Source organism: Danio rerio, chromosome 2 (genome assembly GCF_052040795.2).
Source record: "Danio rerio strain M-AB ecotype USA chromosome 2, GRCz13ab, whole genome shotgun sequence".
Classification (NCBI taxonomy): domain Eukaryota; kingdom Metazoa; phylum Chordata; class Actinopteri; order Cypriniformes; family Danionidae; genus Danio; species Danio rerio.
In genome coordinates, this window is record NC_141022.1 from 42,391,433 (window position 1) to 42,411,542 (window position 20,110).

Below are 20,110 nucleotides of genomic sequence, written 5' to 3' on the forward strand. Positions count from 1 at the left end.
TACCAGGTTTGATGGGAAGCGATGGTGAACGCATTCATCTTTCCCTCTATCCTGACTAGTCTTCAAGTTCCTGCTGCTGAAAAACATCCCCACAGCATGATGCTGCCACCACCATGCTTCACAGTAGGAATTGTATTTGTATTGGTGGCTGGTTTTCTCCTAATGTAAGGCCTGGCATTCACTCCAAAGAGTTCAATTTTAATCTCATCAGACCAGAGATTTTTTTTTATGGTCTGAGAGTCCTTCAGATGCCTTATGGCAAATTCCTGGCAGGAGTGGCTTGCGTTTGGCTACTCTACATTACAGGCTTGATTGGTGGATTACTGCACAAATGGTTGTCCTTCTCTCCACAGAAGAATTCTGTAGCTCAGACAGAGTGACCATTGGGCTATTGATCACCTCCCTGACTAAGGCCCTTCTCCCCGATCACTCAGCTTAGATGGCTGACCAGCTCTAGGAAGAGTCCTAGTGGTTCTAATCATTTTCCACTTACGCTACGCACTGGAACTTTCAGAGCAGCAGAAATGTTTCTGTAACCTTCCCCAGCCTTGTGCCTCGAGACAATCCTGTCTTAGAGGTCTACAGACAATTTAGACAATACAGACAATATATATATAAAAATGCAATCTTTTTTTGCTAGTTAGATTTACACAGTCCTATTGAACATATTATCTGTTAATTCAACACAATGCTATTTTGTTAAATTAAAATAAAACTTACATTTTTTTAAGTGTATCTTTATAAAAAAAACTGATTTTTAAATGAATGTGCACACATTAACATTCTTCAATTTTTATATACTATTCTACAATTTCAAAGGATAGTTTACCCCAAAATCTATATTTTCTCATTATTCAATCACCCTCAAGTGGTCTCAAACCTTTGAGTTTCCTTTTTCCATTGAGAACAAAAGATTTTGAAGAATGTAACCGGTAACCATTCACTTTCATAGCAAGAATAACAAACACTATGGAGGTCAATGGTTATAGATTTCCAATATTTTACAAAATATCTTTTGTGTTTAACAGAAGAAACTCAAATTACCAGAAAAAAGTGAGTAAATGACAGTTTCCACAACACTATCACACTAACGAAGTACAAAAACAGAAACAATATAATGACAGTTCAATCTATTAGTATAGTAGTTATCTTTATTATGAATAATGGCACCATGAATTGTCATGGTCAATAATAGTCTTGATGTACAGGTAAAATGTCAATTGAAGGTCCAGAAAGAAGTACAAAAAAAAAAAGAGAGATCACAGACATTTTTTTTCCATTGGTGGTACGGCCTAAAAAACGTGTTTATAATGAACCCAGTCCGACTTCAGCTCTGCATTTCTAACAGCAACGAAAAAACAAAACAAAACATTTGGTCACTTAAATAAACTCAATGCTTCAGTGCAGATGGTTTAGTCGTCTAGGAAGTCGTCATCCAGATTGACATCTGTAGTGTCGATGTCATCAAGCTCCATGTTATCCAAATCATCCTCAAGTTCATCGATGACCTTCAAATAAAAACAATAAGCGAGGTTACCAGAAGTCCGATGCTGTGTTCACACCAAACGCAAAAGAACACCGAGATCAAATCACTTGCTCTAGATTACTTGTTGGATGCGTTTTCACCGTAACTTTTCCACTTAAGTTACATTTTTGGCATTCTTCATCATTTGTACCACCTAATGAAAAACTGACCTCGATTTGTGCATGTGCATTGACTTTGTAAATATTCATGTAAGTAGATTATATATAATTCACACTGATAGAGAACTCAGCATGACACTGATTAAATGCAGAGTGTGTTATCTACAAATACCTTCTGTTCTGCTGCTGTAATTTCAGGAGTTTTTTCTTCTGTCTTCTCTTGGAGCTTCTGGTCAGGTTGGGACTGTGCAGAACTCACAGCAGACACCAATGAGACTGAGGCCAAAACCTCTTCATCCTCCGAAACATCCTGCTTCAGCTGTTCACAGTAACACACAACTCATTTTATTAGTTCATGCAATAAGTGACAACACATTTACACACATGAACGAACACACGCACCTGTGTGGGAGCAGGGAGAATTCCTTTGGGTTCATAACCACTAGCCTCCTCCAGCACGTTCCTTTCTTCATTAGGCTTTAACACAATAAAAGAATGAAATGAACTACAGTCATCTTAATATTTAAAAAAAGACTTATAATTGGGCAAGATTGATTTTATATTATATATGCTTTTTTTATTATAACTAATCTTAGCAAGAAATATGTAAACAATTGAAATGCAACAGTAAGTTCAAACAGTCACAGCATTTCCTTCCTTCTCATGGAAACATTAGGAAAGAGAGTTCCAGACCACAGCAGTAAGAACTTGGCCCTTTGTTCATGCAATTTTAAGGCTTCTACATTCATCAACAAGCCAGTAAAGTAGGTTTATGCTGTGCCGACTATATTGGATCTTGCAGTGCTGTTGCATCACGAGAGTCTGAGTAACGGTTTTTATTATGTGGTCACTAATGCTCTGTCTGTTATAATAGATCATTAGATATACACTCCGTGTTTATGCATTTTTAACCTATAAATCACAACACTGTCCCTCTCTGAAAGATGAAGTCCATCAAACACACATGCAAAAGTTAGTGAGCACACAGTGGTTCGGTTGAACTTCAGGAACTTACAATCAAAATTGCTGACTTCATTATTTATTTATTTAATTAAACAATTGATTAAAAGATTTTATTAAATAAAAAAAATGAGAAGGCCAATCACACTAGTGTTTATTTATTCCTAAACTTACAAAGTTTATTTTTTGTATATACTGTATAATTCTCGCTAACATTATAAGCACTCCAGTAGGGCGGCACGATTCTGGCTAAAATGTGAATCACAAATTTTTTTTGTTGCTTAAAATCAAGATCATGATTCTGTAAATGTAAAATAAAGGTTAATATAATTAGCCTATTTTTATTGTTAATTCTGAAATATATGGTAGAACAACAATAATAATATCAGGCCTATGTGTAATTCTACTCTTGCTTAAAATGCTAAATTTTGTATTCTGGTGGACTTGAACAGACTTTCAATATGTCCAGTTTGTTAATTCACAGTAAAATGATGACATCAGAATATAACTATTCATAATTATAAAGTTGATTTATTGTGTTTAAGACATGTGCTTGTCATCTGCCATTGACAATATTATTAGACCATTATATTTCCATTATATATAGGTTAGGGTTGTTATACTGACACAATAAACATTTATTTTCATCCACAACAATCTGTGTTTGCTATGAAAGAAAAAACATTAAAAGCTTGTTATAATCATAACTCTAATATGCCATATGATGATTTAAATGATGTGCGCACAGGTTCCACTTTCAATCAAACCTCCTGCATGGCCCTTAAACGATCGCTCTGTGCAACAAACTGAACGTTTTTTTTTCAACTTTATTACCTGTTATTCAAAGCCCATGCAGGTTGTGTTCAATAAAGTAGAGGTCATGCGTGCACGCGTGCGTTCTTGGCAGTAAACAAACAGTGCGTCAGCTCACGTGCGGTTTTGCGACCGTGAAGACATCATTACATGATAAGTGAAATCTGCAAAGTAGCCAACTTAGTTTTTTTTATTATTATAGATGTTTTAAGGCTGTAAAACTGAATGTAACATACCGAAGATTTATTTATTCTTTAATGGTGCTCTATAGCTGCGTATTTTTGCCTTCCTTTAGCATGTTCTTTTTGTGTATTTTCCTCTGCCTTTTAGATGCTACCGCAAGTGCCTTAGACGGTGCAGAACGTTTCGTCAACATTATGGGATTTGTTGGTGAGAAAACTTGCAAACATACAGTACAGCACTTCACACTGCTAGCGATCAAAGACTTCTGTAAATTTGGCAGGCTGAATGCACTCTGTATTTTACAGAGACATGGCATGAAGGAGATTGAATGACAATGGTCTACAGCCAATCAGGATGCAGAACAAAGCGCTAATTTAGTCACAGAACACAATGTGCTGTAAAATAAAGCGTTTCAAATTGCAAAAAAAAAAGGCAGAGAAAGGTGAACCGCATAATAGGGAGGGACCACTGTACCCATTTACTTATACATCTAAAAAGCCATTTTAAAACATTATGAACAACTGTTATAACACTAAAATATGAGCATGGATGGATGGAAGGATGGGTTGGTTGAGCTGGTTTCTCACCGTGATGAGTGGGTAGTCAGAGGCAGGTCTGGTTTGGCCGAGGCTGGTCTCTTTCAGGTACTGCTCTGCCACAAAAGCCTCTCTCAGGCCTGGGAACAGGTTCTCATACTCTGTGGGGTCTGCCAGAGACTCTGCTGCTTTCTGATTCACTTTAGACAAACTCTCTCTCCAAAGCTTCACCACCCTGAAAGCAAACAAACAGTGCTTATTTGTGTGTTAAAAAATAAGAATTATTATATATATTATATATATATATATATATATATATATATATATATATATATATATATATATATAAAATGATTCAAAATCGATTCACTTAATCTGCTATGATGTGTATTTATATAGCGCACTTGAAGCTGTCAAACACACTGCCTGGAACTCAGATGTGCATGTATGCCTGTGTGTGGTCAAGTGATGTTCGTTTACAGTGGTATGGTGTTGAAGGAGGGGTTTTCAGAAATGCTAGATGAAACGTCAGTGTGGACGTGGACCGTTTTTTATTTAAATTGCCATTTTAAAACTCGGATGCATTACAGTAAATGGGGCTTAAATGTGTATTTTTTGCAAACGGGTTGCTGCTGGACACGGAGGAGGATCGCGATGCTGGCTCAGCATCTTGATATCTATGGCATCATCAATCGACCCAACCCGAAATGAATGAATGAAAGAAAGAAGGAAAGAAAGAAAGGAGAAAGAAAGAAAAATTGAATGTGAATACTGACCTGGAAACTTGACTGGGTAGATATGTGCGGGCAAGAAAGGCTGCTTCTGGCAGTCGATTGGTCTTGATCAGAAGTTCCAAACAGTTGTCCAATCTGGCAAAAACAAACAAATAAAACTCAAAATAATGCTAAAATACCTTCAACATGATTTCTCTGAAATAAAAATGCACAATGTTAACACATCTATACTGCATACATCTGTTTAAATATCAGAGTGTGCATTTCTTTTCTACAATCACACTTACTTTCCCTGCAGGAAGTATGTCATGAAGGCGACATTGTTTTTTCCGTCCCGCTCTGCTCCCTCCGCAAGCTTGGCAACCATCGAGGCGTTGCCAGATGCAGTGGCCAGAAGCAGAAGACCTCCATAGTCCTGGGCATGATGGAGACACTCCTGTGCCAGTCCAAACTGGCACTTACTGATGGCCAGCTCTGCCAACTGCTTCCACTTCTGCTCCGACTGCACAAGAAAAACAGCAACATTAGCAGTCAACATTATAATAAAAGTCAGCTGTTGTTATTCTTTTCAATTTTAAAGAATTCTGAAAACCATTGACCATCATAGTGAGAGAGAAAAAAAACACACAAGTCAACGTCTACCGATTTCCAGCATTCTTCAAGATATCTTCTTTTGTGTTTAAGACAAAACCACTTGAAGGTAAATAAATGACAGAATTTAGATGTTTGATACTAGTATGTGTTACAAATAAAATGGTGCGCAACTGAGCTCAACCGCCACTAGGGGAGCTGTTTCATTAGAGTATATTAACAAACCTCAGCTTCTACTGCAAGTTGGTATGCGATTTTCAGCTCTCCTAACTGAAGCGCCAGCTCAAAGCGGTGCTCTGGATCAGTGGACACAGCCAGAGCCTGCTGCTTGAAACCCTGTAGGCACATAGAAAAAGATCATATAAAGACACTAACTCTAAAATAACTTAGTCTAACTCTGCTAGTGCAAAATTGTCAAGTTTTACCTGTTTCTCCAGGAAGTGGGCAACTCTGGTTCTCTGTTCTTTAGGGATGGTGGGCAGCACTTTATCTGCCATGCCAAAGTCTCTGCGCATGACGGCAGTTTGGTACTCCAGGACAGACACCAGGAGAGAATAACTAACAATGTTCAGCTCCTTATCACCCAGGTAAAGACGGTCATCTTTAGGAATGTATCCCAGAAGGTACATCGTTCTAAGAAGAAGTTACTGTTAGACTGAATTTAAAACAAAGAAACCTTTATTCTAGGTTTATTTTTAAAGAGCCCATATTATGGGTTTTTGAAAATTCTAATCCATGTAGTGTGTAACACAGCTCTAAGTGAAGTGAAGTATCCAGCTAAGGCTTAAATCTGTTAGTGTACAGTGTTTAAAACTGTTGATTCATCTATAAAAGAGTCGACTCATAGTGCTTCAAACGAGTCGCCTTGATACCGATTCATTAGGTGTTTCGCCATGATGTACGAACGAAACAAAGTTATTCACGTGCACGCGCAAACCCGGGAGATTTCAAACCTGAGGCCCCGCCCTCTGACGCAGAAACCCAGACACACACACACACACCCACAAACACAAACATGCCGGTCGATTGAAGTCACACTGCAGATGGATATATTGAGTCTCTACCCAAAGATGAAACCTCAGCATTATAGCCAAGCAGTTGGAAACTACTGGAAACTTCTGGAAACTACATGCTACAAAGAATACTTCATCGGCGTTTGTTAAAGGAAGGATCAGTAAAGAGTAACTTACTGATGGACGTCAGGATGGATTTTTCTTCGTCCATTTCTCAAGTGTAAGTACGTGCGATTTAAGTTGCCTCGTTGACTCTAGCTTGCAAATGTATTTAGTTGTGATTTGTTACTTGTAACCGCGTGTACTGTATCAGGTTAACTGGCTATATTCTCTTATCGCGTGCAAAGTCACGTGTGTGTGTGTGTGTCTGTGAAAAGAGCAGCGTGAGAAGCTAGGAGATCTCCTCAACTGTTTTTGGAGTTTTTGCTCAATAAAATAGTTAGTCGTCTGAATTTTCAAGTCCATCGACTGTATTTACATTGACCCACTGGCAGCTAAAATCCACGCCTACACTATCGAGCGTGTATGAACTGTGATTACTTTTATATTGCTGATTAGCTGTTGTGCATTTCACTCTCTGACTGAAGGCAGTCGACCAATTGCAACAGACTGTCATCGGTCCAATCAGCGCAGATTAGCTTCGCGCTAAGGAGGGGTTTGGGAACAAATGAATCACTGGACGATTCATACAGGAGTCGCTGGGATAATTAGGTAAAAATAAATGCAGATTATAAGACCACGAAAGTGTTTTTTGACCTTGCATGTATATTAAACTGTTGTTGGAGACCCTTACAACCAAGATATGACCCTATTTCATGTATAATATGGGCTCTTTAAATTATTTGGAAACATTTACACTTCTGTGAGTCTTAGAAAGCGTTTTTAATTTCCCAAATGTGTTCCATCTCAAATAAATGCTGAACTTTTGAGCTTTTCTTCCATAACAAATACAAAAATTAAATAAATAAATTGAACGCCACAGAAATATTAAGGGCCAGAACTTAATAAATGCTGTCAAATTCTGCTTTGCCATTACAGCAATTAAAGACATTAAAAGAAGAAAATACAAAAGAGGCTCTTTAAATTGTAAAAACTCAAATGTAGCCCTGACAAGAACTAGTGTTGAAAAACTAATGTTTTTTTTTCTGACAGTACCTGTCCAAGTGAGCAATGGTGACAATCTCTCCTCCAACAAAGTAGTTGAGGCGGTTGACTGAGCTGGTGTAGATGAAACAATCTCCCACCCACAGACCAGTCTTCACCACCTCCTGAATCTCTCCCAGAACCTGCACATAAACAACAACAACAAGAGCTCAGACGTCCGATTTCAAAATGTTGGCTTCTCAGTATATTACGAGACGTTAAATATTAGGTACTGGCATCCAAAAAAATAAATAAAAAATGTAATTATAATATTCATTTTCTATTGCACAACACGTATGGTGCTCTTAAGCTGGGACACAGATGTTTAAGGACAGTCTTGGTGGTATAGGTAAGTCTAAGGTTGGATTAAGGTGTAATGAATGGGTCAACGGTGTATATGCAGATCATTAACATGCATGTAAATAATACATGCTTTGTACCCTACGGTCTTGATAAAAATTTAGGTTATATTTAGGGATGCTTCGATCAGGATGTTTGCAGCCGATGCCGAGTAGATTCCTGGTCATGGTGATCAGCCGATACCAAGTTCTGATTCTGATGCTTCAAGCTTTATATAACTTTGCCATTGCATGAAAGCACATTTTCCCTCTAAGGATGATGCTTAAGTGGAGATCTCATCTTACCTAAGAGAATGAATAAAGGATGTTGCATGTAATGCCTAAAATATATACATAATGTATATATAAATAAATGCATCTCTTAAAACCATTTAGTGTGGAGATGCCATTGTCAAAAGCAGCTTTACAGAAAATAAAACAAATTTAAAAATTGTAAGAAAGATGTCTAACAATGCAATTTGGAAACATTGCAAATGATGGAGGAATACTTTAACATGTCTCAAAGAAAAAGTTGAGTGCATATTTGATGCATAAGAAGTTAAGGCACACATTTAAATCCATTACTAAAAGGAAACAGGCCTATAAACTATAGTGTACTGCAATAAGTATATTTCAAGAATTTATATTCTCTATATTAAGTATTGAAGTTTTGAAGCTTTGTTTTTTATTTCCTAATACTTCCAGCCAGGTTTAATGAACTTATTAACACTAACACAATAGCATCAAAAACACAGTACTTTCAGTTCTTACATGTAAAAAGGCCTGAACACATTCAAGGCAATTCAAATAATTAGCTTATTAACTATTAATAGCACCACGATGACCACAGCTCCTCACAGCAGCTGGATCGGATAAGAGAGAAGGGGGTTTGCACTTTACTGCTCTATTCACTTACTTAACAAATGTAATGGTTAGCAACATCACTGTTCCTCTTGCGATCTGTTCTCTTACTCATTCGCTCTCATCGCCGTGATTTCAGCTATAAATCAAGATACGCTGCTATCAATATGCGTGAGACTCGTCAATCTCTTCAACAGACTGTATAAATTGCATAATTTTCCTGCGCAGGTGCGTCTTACTGTACTAAACAAACACTTGCGATTGCTACATGAGTTCGGCCAGATTGGCGAGTACAGATCGAGTCATGAAATGTGAATATTGGCAGATATCAATCTCCAGCGGATCAATCGGAGCATCCCAAGTTATATTGTGAATGATTTTCTGTCAGGCATATTATTTCAGATGATAAAAAAAAAAAATCTACATGCATGGTCTTATTAAGATGCAACAACTTGCTTATTCTCTGAAACGAAATGTGATGTTTTTTGCTAACCTCAAAAGCATCTTCAATACCGTCTTCAGTAACCCCCTCATTGTTCTCCTGTGATGCAGCCACCTTCTCTGACAGGTAGCGCAGGATAAAGAAGGACTCTTCTGTGGCAATGCACACCAGCTCACCGGAGTCTGACCAGAAAATCTGCAAACACACAAGCAATTGGTTCATGATTTACACAATCATCCACAAAATAAAACAAACAAATAGTGGAGACCTTTAGCAGGTGACTCACATGTTTAGGCTGGATCTCAATTCGTCGAATCAGCTCCGTGTTTTCCCAGTCATAGAAAGCCAAACCATTCACAGATCGAACACCCAGTAGGAAGCCCCCATAAATGCCTGCAAACACCCATTCATTTAAATTAAAGACCACCATGTTTGTACTGCATTCAATGAACGGAACTGATCATGCAGTATTTGTCATCCATTTACCTTCTGCTCCAAAGTCTGGCTTAAAAGATTTTTTCTCCTTAAAATTTTTGAAGATCTTCACCACACTGCTGCTTTCTCGGATTGCGTACCTTCATTTAAAACAAGTCAGAATTAATTGTTTCGCACAGTCATTGATGAGTTTATATCTCTAAACAGATGTCTTAACTATATGCACTATATGCTTACTCGGATGAATCATGGGCCCAGACAAACTCCTGTGCAGAACCAAAGCTCTTGTTTCTCAGAGCCATGGCGGTGTAGATGATGTACTCTCCATCTCCACACACCACCACAAACCTAAACAACAGGATTAAATGAATAGTGGGATGCTGAGAGGTTAATCAGCCCATTAACACTGGAGCAAGGATCAGGCTGGATGCAAATCAGCTTAATAGCCTTACCTGCCGTTAGGATTGTGCTGGATGGTTTGAGGGTAGATCTCACAGCTGCCCATGTCCTTGACTGCCAGTGGCAGCCTCTCACCATCCTTGATTTCTGCATCCCCCATGGCTTTGAGGTTTGCCTGCTGAATCTCAGAGTGCTTGGCCCAAATGATCTTTCCGTTGGTGTCCATTGACATGGCTGGCTCCTCACGGCCGAGCTGAAATACAAATGTAAACCAGATAACTTAACTACATGTCATTTTAAAGTAAACTTTATTATCAGATAAAGTTTACTGAAATGTCATGTAAATGTAATGTGTCTGCAATAAATTAAAATTAAATTTCGTTTAATTAATTTAACAACTTTCCACACTTTATACGACACCACGGACACTCTGTTTATATATTATTGAAGTAAGTATTATTAGCGCCCACGTTTATTTTTTTTCACCAATTTTTGTTTAACGGAGAGAAGATTTTCAACATTTCTAAACTTAATAGTTTTAATAACTTTTGACATTTAAATGCTTAACTAGGTTTATTAGGTTAACTTGGCAGGTTAAGGTAATTAGGCAAGTTATTGTATAACGATGGTTTGTTCAGTAGACTATCGAAAAAAAAATATAGCTTTAATGGGCTAATAATGTTGACCTTAAAATGTTTTTTAAAAATTTAAAAACTGCTTTTATTCTGGCCGAAATAAAACAAATAAGAAAAAAATATTATTAGACATACTGTGAAAATGTCCTTGCTCTGTTAAACATCATTTGAGAAATATTTAAAAAAGAGAAAAAAATTCAAAGGGGGGAAAATAATTCGACTTCAATTGTATATGAAAAACATTAAATTAAAGTGTCAGCTTTGTTTTGAATAAATTACATATATAAATATGTGGCCATCTTTCAGGGTAGCTTATATTTAGACACGTGCCATGTTAAAAAATTAAACACCACATGTTTATTTATTTAAGAAAAAGGGTCCCACTTTATATTAAGTGGCCTTAACTAATATGTACTTACATAGGAATTAATAGTTTGCTGCAATGTACTTATTGTGTAAATACATGTATTTACTGTGTACTTATGCTTGATTAAATACATGTATGTAATTACATCTGTAATTAACTTTTGTAATTACATTTGTAAATACACTGTTGACCATCCCTTACACCTAAACCCACCCTTAAACCTACCCATGCCACCAAACCTGTCCAAAACCCAACCTCTATCCCAACTCAAAAGCAACACAAGTGTTCTCAAATACATTATAAACACAGTAAGTACATTGTATTTTTATTATGGAGTACATTTATTTTTTTGATGCAAGTACATAGTTCTCAAATTCTCAAAATTTCCTGCATGACACTTTACTTTTATGCCTTTTGTTGACATTGCTATAGCTTGTTTGTTGCTTTTTTCTCATCAGTTATGTAGATTAGAGTTTTGTGTTACATCTAAGGTTGAGAAATAAGGTGGGCATCTTCTGTTAATCATGGTAAAAGTCATTATTATGAAAAAAATGAATAAAAATAGATTGCGATCTAATACACAAAAGTCAATTTTATATAATTTAACATTTTATTTAAATTATTCCTAAGATGGCAACCTTATTTTACAGCAGCCATTCAATCAGTTACCAGGGTTTCTGCAGGTTTCACCAAGTTAAATTTAAGACTTTACAACGTTTTAGGACCATTATGAATGAAATTTTAGACTCAAAGGGCTAAAGGGAAAGGAATTTTTCAAACGGCCCAGATGGTAGAGATTTTTTTTGACCTTTCAAAAATATATATTACAATTTAATATATTTAATAATACAATGACAAATTAATAATAAATTTTTAAAAATATTTTAGATATTTCGTAGCAAAATATTTTAAATATTGTATAAAAAAAGAAAGCTCTACTTGTATCCATACACTTTTTTCCAACATAAACTTTCTTTAAATTAATTTTTTAAAAGTTTTAAGTTTTAAAAACTATAATAAACTAAATCTATGCACAACAATCTGTCCAGGTCAGCAGTAAATACATGGAGCACTTTTAAACAGGTGTTATTGTAAGGAAAATAATAACGCCATTATAATAAATAGAGTTAAAATTTACCTTTTAAAATAAAAAGTTTAAAGTTTTATTGAGATTGGCCAGACGAGGTAGCTATACATGAACAAAGAAAATTAAGACCCATTTAAAAAAGATTTAAGACCTACAACACAATATTTCAGTAAATTTAAGACTCTTTAAGGCCTAAAAATTTTGGGATTTAAGGCATTTTAAAACTTTAAGACTCAGCAGAAACCTTTCAGAATTACTATTCTGTTTTTTTATTTTTTGTCCTACTTAGTAATATTGTGAAAACTGACTCTTTGGATTCTTTCATGAACAAAATTCAAAAGAACGTTTTATTCTAAAATAGGGATCTTTTGTAACTTTATGTATCCTCTGCAACTGCCTGCTGTCAGCATTGGCCCTGGATCAATCTGATAGCTCTCTTCTAAAGGTACTAAACTTTGCAATTAGCAACCCAGAGCTTTAGCTGGCATGACACACCACTGACAGGCAACAGCATGGTGTGACTTTGTATTATTTTTAGTACCTTGATAATGATGCTGCCTTCATCATAGCCCAATGCGACGCTGTTGGAGCCCCGCAAGCCAGACACACACCAAACCCGCTCCATTCCATAGTTCAAGGTGCTTTCTAGACGGTAAGTGCTGGAGTGCCAGATCCGGACTGTGCCTGAATAACAAAGTTACAGGAAGCTTTAAAGATTGAAGTGTTGCTTTTTTTCGGTTTATAATGTCTCAGTTTAATGTGCAGAAACCATTGGCTTTCAAAATATTATTTTGCCATATTTTTTTCATTTTTCTTTTTAAAATTACAATCCATTTACACCTGGAATAGGAGAAGCAATTTTATCCACCTTTTTCCTATACCAAATAATGCTTTGTGAGATTCATGAGTAACTTTCAATAGTGAAGTTATTGGAACTTATTAGAACTAACAAATAGTTGAAAATTACAGTACTGCAGGGAATATGATGAGAAAGATACGATACACTCAAAAAAGCTTTAGTCACAGATAAGCTTATATACATTAAAACCTCAAGCATAATGTTAGTTTTTTAAAAAGACAGCTATGCAGGGTGCAAACTATGGGGGACCTAATTAAGGCATGGGCTCCCCTAAAAACATGATTTGTGAATTTTTTTTAAAAAATATTTACCATGTGTTTTTTTTGACGTGCGGTTTCAGTATTGTGTAATGTGATCATAGATTATTATGTGTAAAAGTACAATAATATCATTCATTTATGCATGACGGCAATTATCACCTCATTTAAAAAATAAAAAATTAAAAATTAACCACAAGCTATTCCTGTCATGAGCATCAAGGTGGCACTGTGGGTGCACGGCAAAGCAAAGTTCACTTATGTCAAAAACTGACAGCCAGATGCTTTCATATGGACGTTAAGACACTGCTTATGCATTTCCCGGAACAAATGATGTGATGTTGTTTTTCGTTTTATTTGCTTAATACAGGCCAAAACAATGTTCTTTTTTAACACTGTGACATTGCTGAGAACATGTTGGGCAGTTAAGCTGAAAGCAGAATGAACACAGAACCCCTTTCAATGGTGTTTCTTTCATTTTCGAATTTGCGATAATAATTTACCAGAGTGAAAACTGAGATCCCATGACATTTTATAGGTCTATGTAAAGTATATGTAGGCTCTTCCTTAATGCCATCATCTTAGGCTTATAGAGTGAATAGAAAAATGATAGGCTACATGACGAGGTTATTTACTTATTTTTGATGTTAAGTGAAACATATTCGTGTTTGTTAACTTTATATAAATAAATGTATTCCCCTTACAGAAGCACTGCAGGTAAAATTAGACAATAGCTATGTTTCCATCCACCTATTTTATGCGCATTTTGCAAATTCGCATAAAAAAACAGTTGATGGAAACGCCATGATGCGCATAAATTTTAAAAACACGTAAAAAACTTATGCGCCTAACTGGGTAGGATAAACTTTTTTTCGATAGGAGAAGATGCGCATAAACTGCGATGGAAACACTTTTACCGCACAAACTCCAGCAAGCGCATTAAAAAAGGTCATGTGATTTTTTGGAAACAGATCACGTGATGCTTAAAATGTGTGTGAATAGATAAAACATCAGGCTGAGCACATTATAAAACATCTGAAATGTTATTTTGGTCATTATAAAACGCCTTCCAATTTCAGTATTAATGTTATTATGTTATTAATGACCTCCAGAATCAAGAGCGACTGTGCTCCGCGTCTGACACCTTCAAACGCCACTGCGCGCTCACTGCTTGTCAGGATTGTCTTCTGAGGCGCATTGATTTAAAAAAGATTGATGCAGCTTCTCCTACTGCAGCAAATGCAGTTTTTACTGTTCATATTTGGCGCCAGTTAATCAGGAAGTGACGATTTTTTTCGCTTTGACTCGTTGGATGGAAACGATGCTTCATTCGCACAACTTTTATGCGATAATCGAGTTTCGCGCATAAAGTTTATTCGCATTTTGGATGGAAACATAGCTATAGTTCTGTTGTTTAGGCTGCTGTTGTTTGTGCATGTAAAAATAAATCCCTAAAAAGATATTTTCAAGGGTCAAAGAAAGTTATTGATGTAAAAACAGGCACTTTGGAGCGACAAAGTAAACCAAAACTATCATGGCGTTTTGTTCATTTAGCCCACATTGTAATAATAGTTACAATTATATAAATATTTGTTTTATATTTATAGATATTTTTTGTTTATATATAGCCGTTTAAGGACAGGGATCCAGTGTCTTGTATAGCCCACATCATTGTGGCAAGGGACTCTCTAGATCAATTTTTTTTTTTTCAATAAAATGTCTAAATAATCATAAATGTGTTTCATAACTGACCGTCCTCAGATCCAGTGATGATGATGGGCAGCTCTGGGTGAAAGTTTACACAGGACACATTCTGAGCATGTCCCTCGAGCGTCTGCACACATGTCTTATTCTAAAAAGAAAGAGATCCAAAGAGATGTAAATAAATAGCCAAGAATGACCTGCTGCATTGAGCATATCAATATCATTTATACCTGATAGTCCCAAATTTTGACCAGTCTGTCATCGGCTCCGGAGATGAGGTAGGGTTTATCTCCTCCACTGTAATAATCAATGCAGTTCACCCCCTTATCATGACCTTCCAGAGTGAAGTTGGGAGAAGATGAACCCAGTTGCCAAACCTGAAACATGACAAAGAAGATAATGTCAGATGGAAGAAAATGTCATAAGTCTTATTTGAATATCCTTCATTCATGAAAGTTCAATTTTACCTTTATTGTTCTGTCCAGCGACGCACTAGCAAACTGGTTGTTGTCTTTGGGGTTGATGACGATTTGCATCACGTAGTGTGTGTGGCCCTCAAACACCTGACTGCACGACCATTTCTTCTCCCAGTCCCACAGCTTTATCAACATGTCATCTACACAAACATATACACCCAATGAGTGTTAAAAAGTCAAATTCAAGACCTTTTAAAGACCATAATGGATGAAATTCAATTCAGCTGAAGGCAGATTTTCAGCTCATCGAGTCTATTTATGTACTTATATGTAATGTGTAAATGTATATTTATTCAGTTTTTAAATTAATTACAGTAATATTATTGACTAATATAAAAATGTTCGTATGATTTATTTACAATACAGTTTGTAAAACAATATTTTCAGTCTTTTAGTATATATATCAAGAGACTTGCTTTGTTTACTAAATAAGTAGATCTAATTGGATTTGCATTGCAAACATCAAATAAGTTAAAAGGGTAGTATTTTTTATTTTATATATTAAGTTTTTATTTACGATACTCTCCAAACCATTCCCCCATAAATGTACAGATTTTTTTTTTTTTACAAAATTCTGCAGAAATAGCAGAATGCAACTGAAAAATAGCAAAAAATGTCCGTAGATTCTTTCTGGCCCTACTAATGACCCGGTTGGGCCAGTTGAAAAGATTTTTACTTGCTCCGTCTCCAAAAGTTAAAATAGAGTTATTTATCATAAATATTAATATACACATATTCTTTAAAACAATTTATAAAAACTGAGAAGATTTAAAAACAACACTAAACTAAATCTACGCACAATAAAATTGTCTGTCCTTCTCATTATAGCTATAAATCATAAACCTTTAAACAAATATTATTGTTAGGAAGATAATTAAACCATTTTGGTAAATATTTAATAAATAAAACTGTTGGATTAAGATGGATTGTTGGTGATTGAATGCACAAATTAAAAAGCCTACAACACAATTCTTATGCTAATTTGAGATTTTTGTTTTGTTTGTTTATGGAATTTAGGGTTTTTTAAGTCACCATGGACACCCTGCTATTAGATTTGCTTATCAATACTGCAATTGTTTTATGGAAAATAGCAACACTATAAACCATCATTACATTTTAAATCAACTGTAATCGAAATTATAAAAAAGCTGTAAAAATACTACAGTAAAATTCCATAACCTGGTTAACTGTAAGTTTCCTTAATATATACGGTTAATAACTGTAAATTGACTTTCCCAGAATTCCCTGCATGACATTTCACTTTTTATGCCTTTTTGTTGACATTGATATAGCCTTTTTTCTCATTAGTTATGCACATTGAACTTTTATGTTAGAAAAATAATGTTTATTGCATTCATCCATTATGCTGTTTAGTAATTGTGTGCATGACACAGAGCGTCTTCTAAACATTAGTAAGTTCTGGCCTATCAACCACAGCTGCTTTTTTTACTGTAAATTTAGCTGATTTTGTTCTACTGTGCATAAATAAATAAAAGACTTTTTTTATGTGACGCAAAGCTCAATTTTCAGAAGCAGCCATTTCATAAGTATCTGTTCATGTTATGATCAAAATTATTTCTATATGCTGATTTGACGCTTAAAATAAATTTCTTATAAACATCAATGATGAAAATTTGTTGTTTTGAAACTGAATCACTTAATTTTTTTAAAAGGTCCTTATTAAGGTTAATAAATACATTTATATTAAATCTTTCAGATATACACACAATGTAATACGGCATATAAATCATAAGCTATAAAATGTGACAGAGGACACCAGGGCTTGTCATTCAAACACAAGTAAATTATTAGACTCATCCATGCCATAATAAGGCTTAGGTCAAATAAAATGTACTAAAAAGCTTTAAGTTAATAATGTAAATGTAATAAATGTGAATTACAGTCACTTTGGATAAACTTAATATACTAACATCAGATTTCTGACACCAAATTTCTGAATAGCAGCATAAAATATAAAGTACACAGTGTATTTTATTATATGCAAAATAAATGCTTAATGAATATCTGTACATACCACTGCTCGTGAGGATGTAGGGCTGGGTGGGATGCACAGCGATGCAGCGAATATAATCTGAATGGGCCTCAAACATGTGTACTCGCTCTAGTGTGTTGTAGTTGAAAACTCGGATTTGCATGTCATCCTAGAAAAAAAGGGGGAAAAGTATTCAGAGATGCAATAATAATAATAAAAATAACAATAATATAACAACTCTATTATTTTGCATCTTACTATCTCTTATGCATCTATTATGCATCTATTATCTCTACATAATAATATATATACTTACAGCGCCAGTTATGACCCAATTTTTCCTGGCAACAAACTTGGAAGCTCTCACCGGAAGGTCACAAACCTCAAAAGTCTTAACCAGAGTCTGAGAAAGAGCAATGCAAGCGATTATTAAACAAAAATGCAATAGGCCATGCTGTAATGCTATACGTTAAGATCAGATGAACTAAAAAAAAAAAAATGATATTCACTTGTGTTTCATGGTTCCACACACAGACACTGCCATTGTACAAACTGGCCAGCATCCATGGTTCGGACGGATGAAGGTCTACGCTTTTGACACGGTCAGATCGAGCCGTGAGTTTGCGCTTGATGTCCAGCCTCAGAGGCTAAAAGGGAACAAACATTATTATTAATTATTACATCAGCTATTTAGTCAAAAGCAGAAATTATACATCAGTACTCTGAAAGTAAAATAATTTTAAATTACAATTTTATCATCACATATAAAACAATTACACTTCAGAAAAGTGTTACTTTATGACACACCAGGGGGATACAAAAATTATGTCTGAAATAAAAAGTAAAAGTTTAAAGAGTCTAAAGTAAAAAAAAATGTGTTAAAATTAGAAAATAAAATAGAGGAATATAATAAAGAATAAAAAAGCAATATAGAATACTAACTGATATAAGTGAACTGAATTGTATCTACAATGTGAAGCAGTCCATAATGGTAAAACAGTCCATACAAACACTCTTTGCAAACCATCATTAAAAAACAGATTTAAGAAAAGAAAGAAGCGACATTTTGTAATTCAACCTCAATATTATTTTCCCAATGACAACAAAACCACTTTTTATTTGTAAGCTACATAAATTGATTCAGAAGCTAACATTCATAGCAAAATACTGAATAAATGATAATAAAATATAATAATGAGTATATTAATAAAAACACAATCACGGTGCTATTGAAAAGTACATAGATCCAACAGAAATGCGTTGTTGTATGATTATTAACGTGTACTTCTCTCACTGTTAGAGTCATATTCATATCATCAGCTGTTAGCCCGAATATCAGATATCACGTCATAACAACATTTAAGCGGACAATGAACGTCAACTAGATGCATTATTAAAGCCTTATATGCAAATAATACTTTAAAATAAGGCTAAAAATAATCGAATCATTCACACTGACTGAATGAGAGAGTTGTCTATGTGGCCATTCTTAGGGCCTCCGAGGCTAACAGCGCAAGCTAACGTGATTGAAAGCGTATTTTCCTTTAACATCAACGAAACCGCCCTAATGCTTTCCGTAAAATTAACACTAAAGTTAGACTCACCATTTTTGCGTTTGTTGGGTTTGGTCTCCTTCAGCTGCAATGTTTTTATATCATCCACAGTGAGAGTCTGATGTGTTTTTACGGCTGCAATTTTGTGCACGGCAGACAAATGTGACGTGGAACTTCCTCAATGCAGTTGCGCTTGACGTCGGCAGCGTTGACGTGACACTCTGATGGCTTCGGCATGTTTCGGATGATTTCGATTAAACCCGGCCGGTGACGATATGCGCTTGAGCTTAACCCTCTCCTCTCTTTTATGAAGTTTTTTTTTCTGTGATTCTTATTTCCCAAATTCTAAACAAAATAATTATTTTCCTCTAAAGAAACAGTTTTCACCGAAGTATGCTAATTAAGTACAAGCCATTTTATAATTCACAGTGATAAACTATACACTGTCATTTCTTTGTGACACTTTGTGGTTGTTGTATTTTATTTAAATAACCATTTCTCCACCAAGTACTTTTTTTCTCAGTTATGTACACTACATTTTTATGCTAGGCCTAGTTCTAATCTTAAATGAATGTTTATGGAATTATTTAAATTTTTAATGATGATATACTGTCCAGCCTGCCTGACTTGCTGGAATCTTCCAGAATTTGAAACATTGTTATTTTTTTTTATTCTGTTTTCTTCACCCATGTTTTAATGCTTTATGTATGCCAGAGATGCCCAAAATAGAGCCTGCGGGCCAAAGCTGGCCCTTTGTATCTTTTGATTTAGCCTGTCAGAGGGAAAATTATTAGGACGGATTGGGGAATGCCTTTAACAGAAATTCTCATTTATATTTTAATGTGACCTTTTGTTTGTTTGTTTTATTGTTGAGCTACAAAAAAAGCTAACTGAAATTAAATGTTTCAATTAAATGTAAATAAATCAGATTTAAAATAAAACGTAGTCACTTAATGAATAGGGGACACAGCAAAAGACATCAGTGTGCAAATCAAGGCAAAGGCAGGTTCAGCATGACTAGTGTATTCAGCATTGAACTTCGTTGTGTTATACATTGATTTTCTATTGGTTTTATTGTAATAAGTTC

General features: G+C 35.2%; 1 protein-coding gene across 3 annotated transcripts; it reads right to left on the minus strand.

Annotated features, from left to right (window-relative positions):
• Positions 1-1,133: 1,133 nt before the first annotated feature.
• On the minus strand, positions 1,134-19,190 carry copb2 (COPI coat complex subunit beta 2). Of its 3 annotated transcripts, none has more exons than XR_015477520.1 (22): positions 19,075-19,190; positions 17,980-18,117; positions 17,787-17,873; positions 17,513-17,639; positions 15,469-15,617; positions 15,232-15,378; positions 15,050-15,149; positions 12,723-12,865; positions 10,146-10,345; positions 9,931-10,041; positions 9,745-9,833; positions 9,545-9,651; positions 9,310-9,453; positions 7,542-7,760; positions 5,887-6,189; positions 5,687-5,797; positions 5,158-5,372; positions 4,913-5,005; positions 4,188-4,371; positions 2,047-2,121; positions 1,817-1,963; positions 1,134-1,508 (listed from the first exon to the last, which is right to left on the minus strand). XR_015477520.1 is itself a non-coding variant. In NM_001001940.1 (22 exon segments), coding segments are annotated over 22 exon segments (2,805 nt in total). In that variant the 5' UTR covers positions 19,078-19,155; the 3' UTR covers positions 1,134-1,412.
• Between the last annotated feature and the right edge of the window lie 920 nt (positions 19,191-20,110).